At 44.6% G+C, this 22577-nt stretch overlaps 1 protein-coding gene across 1 annotated transcript in view; it reads right to left on the minus strand.

The window, feature by feature from the left end:
* Positions 1-10874: 10874 nt before the first annotated feature.
* Positions 10875-22577, minus strand: part of ccdc88c (coiled-coil domain containing 88C) — a 236155-nt gene continuing 224452 nt past the window's right edge. The window contains exon 28 of the mRNA XM_041214940.1: positions 10875-13845. Within this exon, the coding sequence (XP_041070874.1) occupies positions 12805-13845 (1041 nt within the window). The 3' untranslated portion in view covers positions 10875-12804. The remainder of the gene's footprint in view (positions 13846-22577) is intronic.

Raw genomic sequence — 22577 nt, forward strand, 5'->3', positions numbered from 1 at the left:
TCCTGTGACACAGTCACGTGAGGGGAGATGTTTCATTACATTTTTATTACATTTATTTATTCTTTTCAAAAGCGCCTCAATCTCCCTGAAGCCCACACAGGTAGCGCTGAGCGCTACTGCTTACGTGTTACGCAGGGTGGGCCTTTATTGGCCCACCCACGTAAAATGGCGGCACTCAGCCAATTGCGGGTGACGGTCAGACCCCTCCTGCCAAACACAGGAAAAATTCAGGCTCAGGAGTTGATGGTCAAGGAAGGCACATTCGCAGTGTGGCCAGACAGGTTGATTGCCAACCTGCAGGTCCTTCCTATAGCAGGTAGTGAGAGCAGAAAGTCTCCTGGTCAGTCCAAACCTTATGGAAGCTGCGGTGCATCTGCCGCCCCATTCGAAAAGACTCCATGCACAAGCTCTTGCCAAGGGCTGCATTTTGTGGCAAGGGTCCTCCTTGCTTCAGTGGGTGGATGATGACAAAAATCTCAATGGTCACGGTAAACACTGGAGCAACGTTTTGTATTCTGGGAGGAATCTGTTTATCTATTGCTCATCCCTAGTCATTCTAAGGTCATTAAGAGCCAGCTAAGTACTGTGGGTCTAGACAGAAGTGGTAGGCACATGTTTAAGGTGATTGGTGGAGGGATTAGAGGGGACACAAAGAAAAACTTCTTGGCCCAGCTGGTGATAGGAGTCTGGAATTCACTGACTGGTTTGGTGGTGGAGGTAGAAACCCTCAACTCACTTAGGAGGAACCTGGACCTGCACCTGAGGTACCGTAACCTGCAGGGCTATGGGCTGTGGGCTGGGAGCTGGAAGGTGGGATTAGAACGGACGGCTAGAATTTTCATTATTTCTTTTTCGGCCAAAACAGACACGATGGTTTGAATGGTCTCTTTCAGTGCCGTAACTTTCCTATGGTTCAATGGGTGTTTGTGAGACTAAAAGAGTTAAGTCAGGAAGACAGGCTGCATTGGCTTGGCTTGTAATTTGTTAAGTACAGATTAAGGAGTGATCAAACTGAGCTGTTCAAGATGATTAAAGGATTTGATAGAGAAAGAGAGAGAAAGCTATTGCTTTTAGACAGGGGGCGGACAAATGGGTTAATGGACTAGTCTGCCATGATCTAATTGAATGTCAAATCAGGCTCAAGGGCTTGAATAACCTCCTCCTGCACTTAATGTTTTACCCTGGCTGCACAATGGCTATATAAGGTCAGAAATTCATTCGGTGCGGTGAAATTCTGTTGACAACTCGTGCGTCACCAATTGGAGGCCAACAACAACAACTTGTATTTACATAGTGCCTTTAACAAAGTAAAATGTCCCAAGACGTTTCACAGAAGATTAATAGAACAAAATTGGGCATTGAGCCGCTTAAAGAGATATCAGGATAGATAGCCAAGAGTTTGGTCAAAGAAGTAGGATTCAAGGAGAGTCTTAAAGAAGGAATATGAGATAGAAAGATGGAGAGATGTCAGGAGGGAATTTCAGAGCTCAGGACTTTGGCCGCTAAAGACAGGATCGTCAATGATGGAGCAACTAAAATTGAGGATGCTCAACAGGGCAGAATTCGATGAGTGCAGATACCTTGGAGGGCTGTGGGGTTGGAGGAGATTACAGAGATAGCGAGGGGCGAGGTCAGGGAGGGATTTGAAAACAATGATGAGAGTTTTAAAAATGAGGCGATGTTAAAAGGGAGCCAATGTAGGTCAGCGAGCACAGGGGTGATGGGTGAATGGGACTTGGTGCAAGTTAGAACATGGGCAGCAGAGATCGGATGAGCTCAAGGTTACAAAGGGTGGAACGTGGGAGATCAGCCAGGAGTGCCTCGCAATAGCCAAGTCTCAAGGTAATATGTGCACGGATTTGGGTTTCAGCACCAGATAAGCTGAGACAGGTGCCAAGTCAGACAACGTTGGGGAGGTGGAAATAGGCAGTCTTAGAGATGGTGCAGATTTGTGGTCATATATGACACCCAGGCTGTCAACAGCCTGGTTCAGCTGTAAGCCACAGCAAGGGGGGAGGATGAAGCTGCACAAGAGCAGCAAAATGTCATCTGCGCTGAAACAGCAGCTGCGAGGGTGCAATATTAAAAGGAAATAAAATGAGACTTTTCTTATTTAAACAAAAGGGGAATTTCTTTAAGACATGCCGCCACAAGTTTCTCACTTCTCCCTTCGGTGAATTTGAGGCAGAAAATAAAAGGAAGAGGGTTAAAAAAAACATTTTCTAACTCATTACAAAGCTCCAGTTTTAATTCCAGGCAGGGCATTAGCAGAGGTTAACAGTAGAAGTGGGTGCATTCCTGTTAGAGAATCAAATCATTAAACAGCTTCTATTTAGTCTCCAGAAATAGACATATTAGTTATCTTGAGAAATCTGGGTGATTACTTAGGCAGAGAAGAGGCATCTTGTTGTCAACTGTACACGTACAGAGAAAATTCCACTCCTCTCTCTGACGGTCCATTTAATTTGTCTCTTTTGACCTGTTCACCTCCTTAGTCTGCACGCACTCTGCCTCGTGCGTCTCTGTGGCTTACTTCTTTGAATAATGCTCATTGTTTATGCCATCCTGTTCTGGTGTTCAACTTGAAAGGTAACTGTTTTTCCGTCCACAATTGGCGTCAGACCTGCAGAGTTTCCAGCATTTCCTGTTTTTATTACTATCAGAAACTTACATTTATAAGTGTCTTTAATGTAGTAAATTGTCCCAAGGCACTTTTCTTTCCTTAGTGATTCTTAGGATTTGGGCACAGCTGGCAAAGTCAGCAATTAATGCCAATTCCTTATAGTCCTTGAGAAGGTGGTGGTGAGCTGCCTTCTTGAACCACTGCAGTCCATGTGGTGTAGCTACACCCGCAGTGCTGTTAGGAAGTTACAAACATACGAATTAGGCGCAGGAGGCCGCCACTCGGCACCTCGAGCCTCCTCCATGATTCAATAGGATCATGGCTGATTTGATTGTAAACTCCCGCCTACTTCTGATAACCTTTTATCCCCTTGCTAATCAAGAATCTATCCAGCTCGGCCTTAAGAACATTCACAGACTCTGCTTCCTCCACCTTTTGAAGAAGAGAGTTCCAAAGACTCACTGCTGTCTGAGGGAAAAAAATTTCTTCCCATCTCTGTCTTAAATAGGCGACCCCTCATTTTTAAACAGTGACCCCTAATTCTAGATTCTCCCACAAGAGGAAATGTCCTCTCCATATCCACCCTGTCAAGACCCCTCAGGATCTTAAAGCTTTCAATCAAGTCACTCCCTAATCTTCTAAAGTTCCAGAATTTTGGCCCACTGACAGTGAAGGACTGGCAATATAGTTCCAAGTCAGGATGGAAGTATTTGGAAGCAAGGATGAAAATTTTAAAACCAAGGTGTTTTTAACCAGAAGCAAGTGTCGGAGGGGAATTTGCAGGTGGGGCTATTCCTGTACATTTGCGCCTTGTCCTTCTAGGTACTGGAGGTCGGAGGTTTGGAAGGTGCTGCCAAAGGAAGCTTAGTGAGTTTCTGCAGTGCATCTTGTAGATGTTACACAATGTGCGTTGGTGGTGGAGGGAGTGAACATTTAAGGTGGTGGATGAGTGCCAAACTGGTAGGCTTGGCTCTGTCCTGGATGGTGTTGCCAAAGCTGCACACATCCAGGCAAGTGGAGAATATTCCATCACGCACTTGACTTGTGCCTTATGGATGGCAGACAGGCTTTGGGGAGTCAGGGGTTGACTTACTCCACACGATATATATATTTTTTAATCCGTTCCTGTGGATGCTCAGTCGTTGAAGATATTTGAGACAGAGAATGATAGATCTGAGGCACTAAGGGAATCAAGGGGTATTAGGGTAGGATGAGAAAGTGGAGTTCAGGTAGATCAGCCATGGAAAATGATAATGAACAATGTGTCATTTTTAAGAGGAAGATGCTTCAGCTAGAGGCTAGTTACAAGGGGAAAGGTAGGCGAACCAAACCTGGGAACTCCTTGGATGATGAGGGAGATGGAGAATATGATGAAATAAAAAAGAGGTTGTGTGATGCATGTCAGGTGAATTCTTCAAGCAGGTCAAATGGGTTGAGAGGGGAAGTGAAGAGGCAAATTAAGACTGACAAAGGGAGAATATGAGAATAGAATGGCAGTTAACATAAAATGGAACCCAAAAATCTTTTACTGACCTGTAAATAGTAAGGGGAAAGAGGTGGAGAGGGGACTATTGGAGGCAAAGGTGGTGACATATGCTTAGAGATACAAGGTGAGATTAGAATACTCAGTGTCTACATTGTATTGGTGTTCACTAAGGAAGAGGATGTTGACAAAACATTGGTAGAAGTGGAGAGGGTAGAGGTGAAGGGTGTGGTGAAAATGTATAAGAAGGATATACTGTAAAGGCTGGCTTTGCTTAGAGTGGGTAAGTCGCCTGGTCCGGATGCCTTTCATCCCAGGTTACTAAAGAAAGTGGGAATGGAGAGAGTGGAAGGACTTGGCATAATCTTCCAATCTTCCCTCGATATGGGCATCTCGCCCGAGGATCAGTAAATGTGACACCCTAATCTCAGAAAGGGTGCAAGAAAACTCCTAGTAACTGTAGGCTGTTCAGTTTAAGATAACTGGTGAGCTTTAGAAATAATAATCAGGGGAAAAAAATCAACAGGCGCTTGGAGAGATTTGAGTTAACTAAGGAGAGCCAGTATGGATTAGTAAAAGGCGGATCATGCTTGACCAACCTAACTGAATTTTTTGATGAAGAGAATGGAATGTGTGCTGTCTATATGAATTTTAAGAAAACTTTCAACAATATACCACATAAAAAGCTGGTGAACAAAATTGAATATTCATTCAAGGGATGTGGGGCTCACTGGCTAGGCCAACATTTATTGCCCATCCCTAGTTGCCCTTGAGAAGGTGGTGGTGAGCTGCCTTCTTGAGCCACTGGTATAGGTACACCCACAGTGCTGTTAGGGAGGGAGTTCCAGGATTTTGACCCAGCGACAGTGAAGGAACGGTGATATATTTCCAAGTCAGGATGGTGAGTGCCTTGGAGGGGAACTTCCAGGTGGTGGTGTTCCCATGAATCTGCTGCCCTTGTCCTTTTAGATGGTAGTGGGTTTAGGTTTGGGAGGTGCTGTCTAAGGATCCTTGGTGAATTCCTGCAGTGCATTTTGTAGATGGTACAAAAACAGAATTACCTGGAAAAACTCAGCAGGTCTGGCAGCATTGGCGGAGAAGAAAAGAGTTGACGTTTTGAGTCCTCATGACCCTTCAACAGAACCGCATGGTACCCACTGCTGCTACTGTGCATCAGTGGTGGAGGGAGTGAATGTTTGTGGATATGGTGCCAATCAAGCGGGCTGCTTTGTCCTGGATGGTGTCAAGCTCCTTGAGTGTTGTTAGAGCTGCACTCATCCAGGCAAATGGAGAGTCAGAATAGTAGGGTCGGTGTCAGCTTGGATAAAAAATTAGCTTAGGGACAGCAAACAGCGAGTTGTAGTAAATGGTTGCTTTCCAGACTAGAGTACGGTAGATGGTGATGTTCCCCAAAATTTGCCAATGATATCAAACTTGGAGGCATGGCAACCAGTGAGGATAATATTAATAGAATGCAACAGGACATGGACAGGCTAGCAGAAAGGGCAGACAAGTGGCAGATGGAATTTAATGCAGGGAAGTATGAGGTGATACATTTTGGTAGAAGGGATAGGGAGAGGCAATATGGACCAAATGGCACAGTTGTAAAGAGTGTGCAGGGACAGAGAGACCCAGGGGGTGCATAGGCAGAGATCTTTGAAGGTGGCAGGGCATACTGAGAGGGCATATGGGATGGGATCCTTCATAAATAGAGATATTGAGTACAAAAGCAGGCAAGTTATCCTGAACCTGCATAAAGCTCTGGTTTGGCCACAACTGGAGTATTGCATCCAGTTCTAGTCACCACACTTTAGGGTGGATTTGAGGGTCATTGAGAAGGTGCAGAGGAGTTTACCATGATGGTTCCTGGGATGAAAGATTTTAACAGCAAGGTTAGGTTGGAGAAGCTAGGTTTGTTCTCCTTAGAGCAAAGGAGATTGAGGGGAGATTTGGTAGAGGGGTACAAGATTGACAAGTTTACATTAAGGAGACAAAGAAAAGCTCTTCCCATTAGTTTGTGACACAAGGACTAGGGGGGACACACTTTTAAGATTTGGGGCAAAAGATCCAGAGTGGATGTGAGGAAGAGCTTCTTCACACAGTGACCAGCTGCCCACGAGGGTGATGGAAGCAGAGATGATGAATGATTTGAAAATTAAATTGGATGGGAACTTGAGGGAAATAAACATGCAGGACTACAGGGATAGATCAGGAGAATGGAACAGGCTGGATTTCTCTACAGAGAACAATCATGGACTCAATGGGCCAAATGGGCTCCCTTCTGTGCTGTAATAGTTGTATGACTCTTATAACAACAACTAACATTTATACGGTGCTTTTAGTGTAACAAAATGTCCTGAGGTGCATTATAACACAAAGTATGACACCGATCCACATATTGCGAATTAGACCAAATGACCAAAAGCTTGGTCAAAAAGATAGGTTTTATGAAGAGTCTTCAAGGATGAAAGAGAGGCAGAAAGGAGTAGGTGTGTCCGCTGATGATGAAGTGGTTAAAATCAGGAGCAAGAGGCACACAGAGATCTCAGAGGGTTGTGGGAATAGAGAAGGCGGCTAGAATATAGTCGGGGTGGGGGGGGGGGGGGGGGGGGGGGGGGCGTGGGCAAGGCTACGGAGGGTTTTAAAACAAAGACAAGCATTTTAAAATCAAGACATTACTTGATCGGGAGCTAATGTAGGTGATCGAGCACATGGATGATAGGCGAACAGGCTTGCTTTGGGTTAAGACATGCGTATCAGAGTTTTGGACAACTTCAAGGTTTGAATGTGGGAAACCAGCCAGGAGTGCATTGGAATAGTTGGGTTTAGAGGTAAGAAAGGCAGGAGTGAGGATTTCAGCAGCAGATGAACTGAGACAGAGGCGAGTCAGTGATGGAGGTGGAAATGGGCAGTCTTTATGAGGGCATGAATATGAGGTCAGAAGTTCATCTTGGAATCAGATGTGACAGCAAGGTTGTGAACAGACTGGCTTAATCTCAGGTGGCTGTCAAGGAGAGGAATGGAATCTGTAGCTAGGAGCGGAGTTTGGAGCAGGGACTGGAAACGATGGCTTCAGTCTTCCCAATATTTAATTAGAGGACCTTTCTGCTCGTCCAGTACTGGATGTCAGATAAGCAGTCTGATAACAACAACAGTGGAGGAGTTGAAGTAGTGGTGGTGAGGTAGAGCTGGGTGTTGTCAGCGCTAATGTAAACACGAATGCTATGTCTTCTGAGGATATCGTTGATGGGCAGCGTGTAGCTGGGAAATAGGAAGGGACCAAGGATGGATCTTTGGGGGACACCAGAGGTAACGGTGCAGGAACAGGAAGATAAACCATTGTAAGTGATTCCCTGGCTACAATTACATTGATAAGGAGGGAGCCTGGTGAGAGCAGTTCCACCCAGCAGGATGACAATGGAGAGGCATTGGAAGAAGATGGCAACCATTGTCACAGTCGTATAAGGTCTTAAAGGAGGAGAGAGAGAAGTAAAGAGGAAGAAAGATATAGGGAGAGAATTCCGGAGTTTACAGCTTAGGAAACTGAAGGTATGGCCAACAATAGTGGGAAGAAGGAAATCAGGGATGCATGAGAATCTAGAATTTGAGAGACGCAAAGTCCTTGGATGGGTATAGGGTTGGAAGAGGATACAGAGAAAAATTTGAACAGAAAGAAGGGAATTCTGAAATCTTGAACAAATTCAGTTTCAATCACATTAAATTGTTGTCAAAACTCCAAGAACAACAAGTTGCATTTGTGTGGCACCTTCAACGTTAAATGAAGACCCCAAGACATGAAGAGGACAGTCACTGATCCAAACAGCTAAGAACCTTCTGCTGCTTAAGGTTCACCTTAAGATCAAGAGTTGATCTTCATTCACAAAACCGCAGATTAACTAGACACACACACAGCGCGTGAGAATTCTCCCCAAGGTTTGAACAATCCTGAACATATCCAATTCCACTGCCTTAACCCCCATCATATAAATGGGGACCATTCACCAGCCACACAGAATGAGGCCTGTTGACATAGCTCTCAAATTCACTGAGATTTCCACTCAGCTTTTTGTGTATTTCGCTTTGAGCTGCCAGAGAATCAACTTATAAACTCAGCTGCTGTTCATCAGGGCAATGATGTGCTTCGTGTACAATACTCGACCTGTGCTCTTTTAGTATTTTGGGATCTGTGGGCAGTGACAATATCCACTATTCCTAATTTCTCCGCGCCCCCAGACGATTAGTCACTACCTTTGTAGACACAATCTCATATATAGCACACACCCGCTGCCAATTCATTATTTCCAAAGATTGGAATGTTGGTGGTTAATTACCCAGTCATCGCAGGCAAGGGTTCATTCGGTTCGTGTTTACATAGGAATAGGAGGATATCCAGTCCCTCAAATCTCAAGCCATTCAATTAGATCTGTCTCTTAACTCCACATCCCTTGCCAGTCACAAAAATCGACCCATCCCAGTTTTGAAATTTTCAACTGAAGCCCAGCTTCACCGGCTTTTTGAGGGAGACATTTGTTGAAGTGCTTCCTGACGTCAGCTCAGAACAGCCTAGCTCTAATTCTAAGGTTGTACCCTGTAGTTCTTAATTCCTCCATCAGAGGCAGTAGCAGTGTTTGGACAAAACAGGCTAAAGGATAGAAGACCAAGTTGTGGTGAATGTTTGCTTTTCGAATGGGAAGGAGGAGTTTGGTGGCATTTTCCCAAGGTTCAGTATTAGGACCACTAGTGTTTCCAAATATACCAATGACTTGGACTTGGGGGTTACAGCGCACAATTTCCAAATTTGACACAAAACTTGGAAGTATACAAAACAGTCATAATGATAATAATAAACTTCAAGAGGACATAAGACAAGTCAGTGAAATAGGCAGACGCATAGCAGATGAAATTCAACCCAGAAAAGTGTGAGCAAGGTGTGAAGGTTTTAGAGAGGGTGCAGGAGAGATTTATGAGAACGGTTCCAATGCTGAGGAATTTTAGTATTTCTTTTATCCATTCATTGGATGTGGGTGTCACTGGCTAGGCCAGCATTTATTACCCATCCCTAATTGCCCTGGAGAAAGTTGCTATGAGCTGCCTTCATAAACCACTGCAGTCCATGTGGTGTAGTTACGAGAGCAGATTGGAGAAACTAGGGCTGTTCTGCTTAGAGAAGATTGAGGTAGATTTGATAGAGGTGTTCAAAGTCACGAGGGGGTCTGGGCACGGTAGATAGAGAGTTAACAGTTCCCATTGGTGGAAGGGTTGAGAGCCAGCGGACACCGATTCAAGGGGAATGGCAAAAGAACCAGAAGCAATGCAGAAAACATTTTGTTTTTTCATGCAACGGGTGGTTAGGATCTGGAACACACTGTCTGAAGCTGCAGTGGAGACAGATTCATTCAAGACTTCCAAAAGGAAATTGGATTAGCACCTGAAGAGAAAACAATACTGGGTTACAGGGAAAGGGCTGAGGAGTGAAGGGAGATGAATTTCCCTTTCAGAGAGCCAGCATGGACCTGATGGGCTAATTACCTCCTTCTGTGCCCTAACCATTCATCATAAAAAAGGATAACATTTATAGACATTAATATAATTCTCCAACATCCTTATTACCAGACAGGATTATACACCAGAGACACCTAAACAGTAGTTTAAATCTAACTCTGCCATGAGAAGATTATCCAAAAGTGGTAGACACTGAACTTGGGAAGGCCTTTCTCTCTCTCTCTCTCTTCCTCTTCCATCCTGTCTCTCTCTCTCTATCTAGAACTGGCTGCCCTGCCAGTCTGCTTCGCTAGACCAAGGGCGGATTTTTACAGCCCTCTCGTGGTGAGGGCGGGGCCATAAAACACAGTGAACCATTCAAAACTCCATTGACTTTAGCGGGAACGGAAGATCCCGACAGCGGGAGAGGCCATGAAATTCCAACTCATGTCTTTCCTTAGCCAATAGGAAACAAAGGGGTATAGAAAAGACTTGCATTTATATAGCATCCTTCATGACATCCTGAAATGCTTTACAGCCAGTGAAGTACGTTTGAAATGTAGTCATTGTCGTAGTATAGGAAATGTGCCAGTCAATTTTCACACAGCAAGATCCCACAAACAGCAATGTGATAATGACCAGGTAGTCTGTTTTGGTGACGTTGGTTGAAGGATAAATATTGGCCAGGACACAGGGCCAAATTCCCCAGCTCTTCCTCAATGTAGTGTGGTGGGATCTTTTACCTCCACCTGAAGGCAGACGGAGTCTAGGTTTGGGCCTCATCCAAAAGATTGCACCTCTGACACTGCAGCACTCCCTCTGTACTGCACTGGAGTGGGATATGAACTCTAGACCTTCCTACATCAAAAAACCACAGCTGGTACTATGGTCTGCTCCTTCCAGCTCTCCATGTCCAGTGATTGGCCAGCTAGGTTGTTAATTAAACTGGCTGTAGACCTCCCTACTGTGGGTATCAAGATATGAAGCAAGGGCACCCCCATTGGTGGGGAGTTTTGGGACTCATAGCCCCAATGTCTTCTGTTCCTCCCAAGTATTTAACATAGGTAATGCCTCAAATTCCTTATAAACTGGGTACATGAGGCTGGGTAATGTTGAGTTTAAGCTTTTAAATGCCTGAATGGAGGATAGATTGAGGAAAATGAGAAGCTCAATACCTTTGAGCTTCTAATAAACAATGAGTGAGAGCAGGACTCAACGTAATAATTTCAAAATTCAGATCATGTGGCTTGCTTAGAAATGGGGAACAGCACGTTTCTGTTGTAGAACGATTTCTTGATGTTTATTACAAAGATTTAAATGTTAGGTTAAAAAATACATTTTCAATTTATACTCCATCAAGCTTTATCTCCAAGGCCAGTAAATATTGACAAAATAAATTACATCAAGGTCCATCTTCCAAACCTTATCTACAAAAGGAAATGTACAACACACGGCCAGTTTCTGTTTCTCAGAGAACTCAAAGCTCATTAGATTCTTACAACATGCAAGAACATTCAGTCAATCATTCATCACCCCTTCTCAATAAGCAGATTAAGACCATCTTCCAAAGTAAGTAGGGGCTTTTTTAAAAAAAAAATGAGGGAACAGAAACCAGCAGGCTAAATTTGCCCTCTTACTTTTCCAATGTTCCTATTTAATCCCAAATTTGGTTCGAATGTAAATTAACAATAAAAAAATCAATTGACAATCACTTGGAGAAAACATCTACATAATTGGAATAGTTTCCTTTCCCAGCGCAAAAAATGCAAAACTTAAATGAAAGGAAACCAGAACAATACAAGATATAATCAAGACTGTCACCAATTACACAGAATGCTTATGGTAGAAACCCGAGATTAAAGCATTGGCTCCAGTTACTGTGTGCAGAGGCAGCAGTTCATTGAGTTGTGCATTTTATACTCCATCATTAAGTAAAAACAAAAATCGTGCAGGATTTCAGGATAAACAATGCAATAAAGAATCTGGTATCAGTGCCAATGCATTCTCTTCATTTACATTTATTTACAGAGCGTAGAAACAGAAGTATAAACCCAAGTATATACAGGGCAGCAAAATGGCAATATGTTCAGCATTTGAAAAACAGTCTCTCTTCTGATTTTCCTGGAATCGATGGCCTACGCCCAGTGGCATTCTCTGCTTGCTGACCTCTGAAGATGGTTGGTTAGTGGCTTTTGGAGAGCTAGATATGGTGGATTGCACATTTCCTGTAATCATCTAGTGTTCTGTTCCACCCAGTTCTTCCGATCTTGCCGCAGCTAATGCATCTGACATCTATGCTAGACTTTGAACAGCGGTTTGAGAGCGTGTGTGTGTGTGTGTGTGTGTGTGTGCGCCCACAGTGTTGTCCATGTGTTCTGTGGGTGTGCTGTGAACTCACCGTTTCACAATCCTGGGTTGAGTGCAAACATGTCTTTGAGAGAAAGTCAAAGAAAGGAAGGTTTTGATAATGGAAATAATGAGAAAACATTTCTACTGGCAAGAGGGTTGGTAACCAGATGACACATTTAGGGCAACTGACTAAAGAGAGAGTGGTGGGGGGGGAAGAAGGATTTGGAATATTCTGCCTGAAAAAAATGAAAGTAGGTCCAATGGTAAAGTTGGGATTGGAAAGTACCTGAAATGGAAAAATTTGCAAAGTTATAAGGAAAGAATTCTTCCAAAGGGTTGGCATAACACGATGGGCCAAATGTCCCCCTTCTGTGACGTATGTTTATCTGGGAAAAAATTTGGAGCAAAGTCAATGATATTTGCCTGGAAGCTAAACTCTTCAAATATTAAGCATGTGAATGCTTTGTATAAAATTCCTTTCTTGCCTACCTTAATAAAAGCTAACCAGAGTAAAATAGAACCAGGTAATGCCTCTGTTAAACAGCAAATAGAGGAATGAAATGCAAACACATTAACGGTCACGCAAACAGTCCAAGATGACTCATTGTGAGGCATTTGTTCTGAAAGTTCTGTGCTGCCCAACTCCCCAAAATGGTTTTACTTAAACCAAATCTCAAAAGTGAATTAAAAAAAAAACAAATCAATCTGATCTAACCCCGAGTGCAGATTATTTTTGTGTTCACATGGTGTTTGAGTAAACCCCATTTTTGTCCTTTCAATATTAGGAATTCAGAGTTTTTTTTTTTGTGTTTGAACTGATAAAGGAGCTGAGTTATCCTGTGGAACAGTACAGTGTGAAAGGTTTTTTTTACACACACCCGTACTCGTACCACACAGTCTGCTGATCACCACTGGCCTCAGGAGATGCTGGGGCATTTTTGGCTCCACCGCTGTTCCTTTTACTTGGGTCTTCAGTGCCAGCCGTGGCCTTGCTATATTCTGGAGATCTGCTCTGGGGGCTAGTGTCCAAATCTTCACACGGCCTATGACCCCGACCTTTCTGCTCATCGCTTTGATGAGAAACCGCCCTCACGGGAGACACCAGGGCCACCTCGCCACAGCGGACCATGGTCTTGCGCTCGGCAGGAGAGTGGGCCGGAGAGTAGTGTGAGCCGGGCACACCGAGTTTGTCCGGTTGGGCGCTGGGCTTACCGGGCGAGGAGCCTGGGCCTCCGCCATTTCTGAGGCCGCTGACAGGGTGCTGCAGGATCGGGAGGCATTTCTCGTCTTTTGGGGGAGCCAGGGAGAGACGCCTGGGATCTAAGGTCCGGCAGCTGATATTGACCATCGGGTTGGAGCTCAGGACCCTGGCGGACTGCGGCCTCTCGTGCAGCACAGACGGTGCCCCGCCACTTCTGCAATCACCGGTAGATTTCCAGCCGCTCTTCCCATTGTCCCTGCTCAGCGGAGGATTGTCCATCACCAGCCTGTGCTGCGTCTCTTGCCTGTCGGGACCATTGGGTCTCAGTGTGTCGGCCGATGCCAGGCTAAATGCCCGAGTGAGCGGGCAGCTTCTAGTGTTCCCAAGAGGTGGGTGCTGGGGTTGTCCTGCTTTCTCCCTTGGTTTGGGTGCCTTGAGAGTGCTACTGTGACCAGGAATCGTCAAGCGGGGTGAGGCCAGGGAGGAGCTGGACTGTGCATGAGCTACAGTTGGACGCGGGTTCGGTCTCACATACTGCCCAGGCTTGGGGACTCTCCCATCCACCGAATCAAGAGTGTTCTTTGCAATGGGGGACACATAACTAGTCGGCATTTTCGCTGCCTCCTTTCTGTTAGGGTGCTCGCTAATCATAGATGGCTCACTTTTCTTCCTGAAGTAATCACTCAGTAAGTCATCCCGAATGCTGACCTGCAATTGAAAGAAAACCATAAAGGGTGGGTTAAAAATGTGAGACCATTTTCAGTCAATAAGGACCATATAGCTCCCCAAGCCTGCTCCATCATTTACTAAGATCATGGGTGATCTTCTATCTCAACCCAACCTTCCTGCCCTAGCCCCATATCCCTGGATTTCATTAGCATCCAAGATGATGTGTAATGAGGCAGATTTGATAAGGGAGCTTAAGGTGAAGGAACCCTTAGGAGGAAGTGACCATAATATGATAGAATTTACTCTGCAATTTGAGAGGAAAAAGCTGGAATCAGACGTAACGGTATTACAGCTGAATAAAAGCAACTACAGAGGCATGAGGGAGGAGCTGGCCAGAATTGACTGGGAGATGAGCCTAGCAGGAAAGACAGTGGAACAGCAATGGCAGGAGTTTCTGGGAGTAATTTGGGAGACTCAGCAAAAATTCATCCCTAGGAAGAAGAAGCATACTAAAGGGAGGACGAGGCAACCATGGCTGACAAGGGAAGTCAGGGACAGCATAAAAGCTAAAGAGAAAGCATACAATGTGGCGAAGAGCAGTGGGAAACCAGGGGATTGGGAAGCCTACAAAGACCAACAGAGGACAACTAAAAAAATGAGGGAGAAAATTAAATATGAGGGTAAACTAGCCAGTAATATAAAAGATTGCAAGAGTTTTTTTTAGATATAGAAAGAGTAAGAGAGAGGCAAAAGTGGACATTGGGCAGCTGGAAAATGACGCTGGAGAAGTAGTAGTGCGGAACAAAGAAATGGCGCAGGAACTGATTAGGTACTTTGCATCAGTCTTCACACGGAAGACACGAGTAACATCCCCAAAGTTCAAGAGAGTCGGGGGGCAGAGGTGAGTATGGTGGCCATTACCAAGGAGAAGGTTCTAGGAAAACTGAAAGGTTTGAAGGTGGATAAATCACCTGGACCAGATGGATTACACCACAAAGTTCTGGAGGAGACAGCTGAAGAGACAGCGGAGGCGTTAATGGTGATCTTTCAGGAATCACTCGAGTCAGGGAGGGTCCCAGAGGACTGGAAAATCGCTAATGTAACCCCATTGTTTAAGAATGGAGTGAGGCAAAAGACAGGAAATTACAGGCCGATTAGCCAGACTTTGGTCTTTGGTAAGATTTTAGAGTCCAATATTGAGGATGAGATTTCAGAATACTTGGAAATGCATGGTAAAATCGGGCAAAGTCAGCATGGTTTCATCAAGGGGAGGTCATGCCTGACAAATCTGTTAGAATTCTTTGAGGAGGTAATGAGTAGGTTAGACAAAGGAGATCCAATGGATGTTATCTACTTGGACTTCCAGAAGGCCTTTGACAAGATGCCGCACAGGAGGCTGCTCAGTAAGATAAGAGCCCATGGTATTAGAGGCAAGGTACTAGCATGGATAGAAGATTGGCTATCTGGCAGGAGGCAGAGAGTGGGGATAAGGGGGTCCTTCTCAGGATGGCAGCCGGTGACTAGTGGAGTTCCGCAGGGGTCAGTGTTGGGACCACAACTTTTCACTTTATATATTAATGATCTAGACGAAGGAACTGAGGGCATCCTGGTTAAGTTTGCAGATGATACAAAGATAGGTGGAGGGACAGGTAGTATTGAGGAGGCGGGGAGGCTGCAGAAGGATTTGGACAGGTTAGGAGAATGGGCAAAGAAGTGGCAGATGGAATACAACGTGGGCAAGTGTGAGGTCATGCACTTTGGTAGGAAGAATAGAGGCATGGATTATTTTCTAAATGGGGAGAGAATTCAGAAATCTGGAGTGCAACGGGACTTGCGAGTCCTAGTTCAGGATTCTCTTAAGGTTAACTTGCAGGTTGAGTTGGTAGTTAGGAAGGCAAATGCAATGTTGGCATTTATTTCGAAAGGACTAGAATATAAAAGCAGGGATGTGCTGCTGAGGCTTTATAAGGCTCTGGTCAGACCACATTTAGAATATTGTGAGCAATTTTGGGCCCCATATCTCAGGAGGGATGTGCTGGCTCTGGAGAGGGTCCAGAGGAGGTTTACGAGAATGATCCCAGGAATGAAAGGCTTAACATATGAGGAACGTTTGAGGACTCTGGGTCTATACTCGATGAAGTTTAGAAGGATGAGGGGGGATCTGATTGAAACTTACAGAATACTGAAAGGCCTGGATAGAGTGGACGTGAGGAAGATGTTTCCATTAGTAGGAGAGATTAGGACCCGAGAGCATAGCCTCAGAGTAAAGGGAAGACTTTTTAGAACAGAGATGAGGAGAAACTTCTTTAGCCAGAGAGCGGTGAATCTATGGAATTCATTGCCACAGAAGGCTGTGGAGGCCAGGTCATTGAGTGTATTCAAGACCGAGATAGATAGTTTCTTGATTGGTAAGGTGATCAAAGGTTACGGGGAGAATGGGGTTGAGAAACTTATCAGCCATGACTGAATGGTGGAGCAGGCTTGATGGGCTGAATGGCCTAATTTCTGCTCCTATGTCTTATGGTCTAATTTATCAGCCACAGTCTTGAATATATCATCCACAGCCCTCTGGGGTAGAGAGTTCCAAAGATTCACAACCCTCTGGGGTAGAGAGTTCCAAAGATTCACAGCCCTCTGGGGTAGAGAGTTCCAAAGATTTTTTTTGGGTGAAGATATTTCTCCTCATCTCAGTCCTAAATGGCCAGGCCCTGAACTTGAGACTGTGACCTCTCATTCTGGACTCTCCAGGCAGGAGAAACTGTCTTTCAGGATTGGACCTACTGTCCTCCCTAACACAGAAACAAGTCGCATTTACATAACACATTTCATGACTCATATGCCGGCTGCATTGGTCACATGAGCTGGAGGGAAGGTGTAGTTCCATCAATTATATATGGGTCACGTGTTTAGGTCTGGAGTGGGACAGCCACAGCGTCTGAGTTACAAGTGAGAGTGCCACCCACTGGGCCACAGCTGACATTAATAGGGCAAAGAGCAAGCAATGCGGTACAGGGTCCTGACAGGCTGGCGTGAGACAGTGAACCTGAGGCAGGAGATTGAGGGGGAGTTCCAAAGCACATTTGAAAAAGTTACCATGTGTATTTATTATAAACATGCACCTCCCAACAATCACAACAATTCATTCTACGGAACTGGAGACTTAACTGAAATTGATGTAACTAAATCTTATTTTAAATACTGATTAGCTTTCCACTCTCAGACTTGGATGATGAAGATTATATGTTTACATTTTCTAAACTCTATTCTTGAGCCATTAATCTGACCCAGTGAGACTGTGAGCCCCACTATCCTACAGGATTTGTAGGAGAATGCTTACCCTACAAGATATGATGCACTAGAACACACCAGATTGAGACTATGACTCCTGTCTGACTGCCTTCAAGGAATCCCCAAAGGTATTCAGGAGTTCTTACATTCTCAACACCCTCAGTGAGTCACAGGTAAAAAAAGAATCTTTAAGTGGTCAATGAATGTGCCGTGCATAATAACCACATATGGAAGATTAGGCAAGTTTCGACAGAAAGGGAATGTGATGTTGCAACCCTCAGTCAACCTGCTAGGATCATCCAGAAAGATGGCTTCGCTGCCAACACACAGAATGCTGGAGGCTGAAGAAAAGAAGGAACCATTTGTCTAGCAGCTAATCCGATTTCAGAATGTTCTGAAGAGTCTCACACTCATTGAAGAACTATTTGAAGCGACTTCCTGCTGCAATGTAGGAAAACACAACAGCCAAATTTTGCACAAAACAAGCTCCCACAAAACGCACTGTGATATTGACCTGATAATCTGATCTTTTGTGATGTTAGTTGAGGGGTAAATACGGTCCAAGACATTGGGGAGAACCCACCGGCCTCACCTGCTCCATCATGGGATTTTTTTAAACCCGCCTGAGAGGGAAGACATTGACTCATCTTAATGCCTCGTCAAAGCAGAGGCGTTGCAAGAACAAGGATATCCCAGAGGGCGTGTCTCTCTGGAGAGAATGGAAAGGACAGCAGAGGAGGGGAAAAGGTACTTTCGATGATGGGATAATGGAGGTTATGGAAGATGATCCATGCAGAGGGGGGGAGGGCACATCGAAAGCTGAGCCACAGGAAATGGGCCAGACAACATAACAGGCCTGCCAAGAGAAAGCTAGACAACTGAAACTGGAGGCAAACAGAAACAAAGAAATGATGGGGAAAAGGTGGAGTATTTACTCGAAGGGAGCGTGCAAGCAAGCATAACACACAGGCAGCTGTGTGCTCTCAGAGCCTGTCAAAGTTATAATTCTAGAACAGTCATCTCTGTGTCGCCTATTTGCTGGTAAACAGCCCTGACCTACAATAAAGTGGCTGATTAGGCCAATTTACCTGCTGTGGTCCATGATTAACTGATAGTTGGGGGGGTAGACGAACAAGAGTTCTCATGTCACAATGTTGAATTGGGCTTACCAAAGGCTGTGCAAGCACAGCAAAGCTCTAAACGGGTAAATTAAAACAAAATGATGAGATTTGGTGAGACTAGAGGTACCATTCTTCAGCATTTACAGAAGGCCAATCGTGTCAGACAAATCTGAGCGTGTTTTGAGATTGTAACTAGGAGGTTCATAAAGGGGAACTAATGGATGCAGTGTGTTTGGATCAAAAGGCATTCAATCAGGTTCCACACAAGAGGTTATTACACAAAATTAGGGGTTCATGGGATTGGGGGTAATAGATTAGCAAGGATTTAGGATTAGTTAATGTCTAGAGAACAGCGAGTAGGAATAAATGGTTCATTTTCAGATAGGCAAGCTGAAACTTGTGGGGTACTATAAGTACTTACAATCTATATTATTGACTTAGACGTGGGGAGGGTGTGTAGTGCATTCAAGTTTCCTGACAATACCACATTAGGTGGGGAAAAAACGAGGCTGCAGAAGGATAGAGACGGGCTGGGTGAGTGGGCAAGAGCGTGGCAGATGGAACAGATTGTGGCAGTGTGTAGTGATTCACTTCAGTAGGAAGAGTAGAAAAGCAGAACATTTTTTTTTAAAAGGTGAGAGATTGACATAAATTGACATTCAGAGAGTCCTGCGAGTCATTGTACATGAATCATAGAAAGTTAACATTTTGGTACAGCGAGTAATTAGGAAAGAAAATGGTCTGTTAGTCTTTATTATTTTGTACTTCAGTTCCTCTGTAAAGATTTCTTACTACAGTTATACAGGGCATTGGTGAGGTCACACACTGTTGTACTGTGAGCAGTCTTTACCTCCTTACCTGAGGAAGGATAGAATGAGGGGCAATTTAATTGAACCATATAAAGTTCTTAAGGGGATTGACAGGATAGATGCTGGGAGGATGTTTCGTCTGGCTGGTGAATCTAGAACAAGGGGGTCACAGTCTCACAGTAAGGGATTGGCCATTTAGGAATGAGATGAGGAGAAAATTCCTCACTCAAAGGTTTGTGAATCTTTGGAATTCTCTACACCACAGAGCTCTGGATGATCAGATGCTGAGTATATTCAAGGCAGAGACTGATAGAATTTTGGAAACTAAGGGAATTAAGGGATATGGGCGTAGGACAGGAAGGTGGACTCAAAGTGGAAGATCAGCCATGATCTTTTTGAATGGTGGAGTGGGCTCGATGGGCTGAATGATTTACTCCTGCTCCTACTTCTTACGCTCTTGGCACTTTACAGTTGCTTTGAGCGGGCACAGAAGAAATTTACTAAAATGATTCCAGAGATGAAGGATAGTCTCGCGAAGCTGGGGTTGTTCTCTTCAGAGCCAACGTGGCTAAGAGGAGGTTTATAACGGGTGTTCAAAATCATGAAAGGTTTAGATAAAGTTAATAGGGACAAAGTGTTTCCATAGGCTGAAGGATCAGTAACATGAGGAAATATTTTCCCCCTGTCAAGGGCGTTGTGCGGGGGCGGGTGTGAAACCCTGATCGTGGGTGGGAAAATTAAGGCCCTCCCAGTGTGATGCTCACCTGGAAGCGCTGAGCGCTCCCTGTGCAGGCGGGAGGGTGGGGGGGGGGTGCCCCTCCCTCCCTCTTTCACGCATGCGCGCAAAAATCTCCCTGAGGCACAGAGTTCTAAGAAAACGTGTTGGGCATATCATTTCTAAATCTACTACACACGAGAACAGGAGGAATAGGTAAAAGCAAAATACCGCGGATGCTGGAAATCCGAAACACAAACAAAAATAGCTGGAAAAACTCCGCAGGTCTGACAGCGTCTGCGGAGAGGAACACAGTTAACATTTAGTTCTGTTGAAGAGTCATACGGACTCGAAACGTTAGCTGTGTTCCTCTCCGCAGATGCTGTCAGACCTGCTGAGTTTTTCCAGCTACTTTTGTTTTTGCTGTACATAAGAAATAGGAGCAGGCGTAGACCATTCGGCCCCTCGAACCTGCTCCGCCATTCAAAAAGATCATGGCTGAGCTGCTCGTGTTTCGAATTCCACATTCCCATCTACCTCCAATAACTTTTGATTCCTTTGCCTAACAAGAATCTATCTGCCTCTGCCTTAAAAATATTCAGTGACCCCATCTCCACCGCCTTCTGAGGCAGAGAGTTCCAAAGTCGCACAACCCTCTGAGAGAAAAAATTTCTCCTCATCTCTGTCTTAAAAGGGCGAGCCCTAATTTTAAACCAGCGCTCTCTCGTTCTGGACTCACCCACAAGAGGAAACATCCTTGCCATGTCCACCTTGTCAAGGCCGTTCAGGATCATGTATAAAACCAAAGAACCATAGAACACTACAGCACAGAAAACAGGCCATTCGGCCCTTCTAGTCCGTGCCGAAATATTATTCCGCTAGTCCCACTGACCTGCACCTAGTCCATAACCCTCCAGACCTCTCCCATCCACGTATCTATCTAATTTATTCTTAAAACTTAGGAGTGAGCCCACATTTACCACGTCAGATGGTAGCTCGTTCCACATTCTCACCACTCTGAGTGAAGAAGTTCCCCCTAATGTTCCCCCTAAACCTTTCCCCTTTCACCCTAAAGCCATGTCCTCTTGTGTTTATTTTTCCTAATCTAAGTTGAAAGATCCTACTCGCATTTACTCTGTCTATACTCCTCATAATTTTGTAAACTTCTATCATATCTCCCTTCATTCTTCTACGCTCCAAGGAATAAAGTCCTAACCTGTTTAATCTTTCCCTGTAACTCAACTCCTTAAGACCCAGCAACATCCTAGTAAATCTTCTCTGCACTCTCTCAATCTTATTGATATCCTTCCTGTAGTTAGGCGACCAAAACTGCACACAATACTCCAAAGTTGGCCTCACCAGTGTCTTATACAACCTCACCATAACATCCCAACTCCTATACTCAATACTTTGATTTATGAAGGCCAGTATGCCAAAAGCTTTCTTTACAACCCTGTATACCTGTGCAGCCACTTTCAGGGAATTATGTATCTGAACTCCCAGATCCCTTTGTTCCTCCGCACTCCTCAGTGCCCTACCATTTACTGTGTATGTCCTACCTTGGTTTGACCTTCCGAAATGTAATACCTCACATTTTTTCGCATTAAATTCCATCTGCCATTTTCTGGCCCATTTTTCCAGTTGGTCCAGATCTCTCTGCAAGCTTTGAAAGCCTTCCTTGCTGTCCACAACATCTCCAATCTTAGTGTCATCAGCAAACTTGCTGATCCAATTCACCACATTATCATCCAAATCATTGATATAGACAACAAACAACAATGGTCCCAGCACAGATCCCTGAGGCACACCACCAGTCACAGACCTCCAGTCTGAGAAGCAATCATCCACTACCACTCTCTGTCTTCTCCCACACAGCCAATTTCGAATCCAGTTTACAACCTCTCCATGGATACCAAGTGTCTGAACCTTCTGAACTAACCTGCCATGTGGGACCTTGTCAAAGGCCTTACTAAAGTCCATGTAGACAACATCCACAGCCTTTCCTTCATCTACTTTCTTGGTAACCTCCTCAAAAAACTCTACAAGGTTCGTTAAGCACGACCTACCACGCACAAAGCCATGCTGACTATCTTTAATCAGCCCTTGACTGTCCAAATAATTATATATCCGATCTCTCAGAACACCTTCCAATAATTTACCTACTACTGACGTCAGGCTCACTGGCCTGTAATTACCTGGTTTACTTTTGGAGCCTTTTTTAAACAATGGAACAACATGAGCTACCCTCCAATCCTCTGGCACCTCACCCGTTGCTAAGGACATTTTAAATATTTCTGCCAGGGTCCCTGCAATTTCTACACTAGTCTCCCTCAAGATCCGAAGAAATATCATGTCAGGCCCGGGGGATTTATCTACCTTTATTCACTGTAAGGCAGCAAGCATCTCCTCCTCAATACTTCAATCAAATCACCCCTCACTCTTCTAAACTCCAGTGGAAACAAGGCCAGCCTGTCCAACCTTTCCTCATAAGACAACCCACTCATTCCAGGTAACAATCTAGTGAACCTCCTCCGAACCGTCTCCAATGCATTTACATCCTTCCTTAAATAAGTCGTGTTTGACTAATTTGCTAGAGTTCTTTGAAGATGTGACAAGCAAAGTGGATAATGGGGATCCTGTAGATGTAGTATATCTGGACTTCCATAAGGCCTTTTATAAGGTGCCGCACAAAAGATTAATACACAAGATAAGATCACACGGAGTTAGGGGTAATATATTAGCTTGCATAGAGGATTGGCTAACCAACAGAAAGCAGAGAGTTGGGATAAATGGGTCTTTTTCTGGATGGCAAGCCGTAACTAGTGGGGTGGCACAGGG

The sequence above is a fragment of the Carcharodon carcharias genome, chromosome 20, assembly GCF_017639515.1.
Source record: "Carcharodon carcharias isolate sCarCar2 chromosome 20, sCarCar2.pri, whole genome shotgun sequence".
Taxonomy (NCBI): domain Eukaryota; kingdom Metazoa; phylum Chordata; class Chondrichthyes; order Lamniformes; family Lamnidae; genus Carcharodon; species Carcharodon carcharias.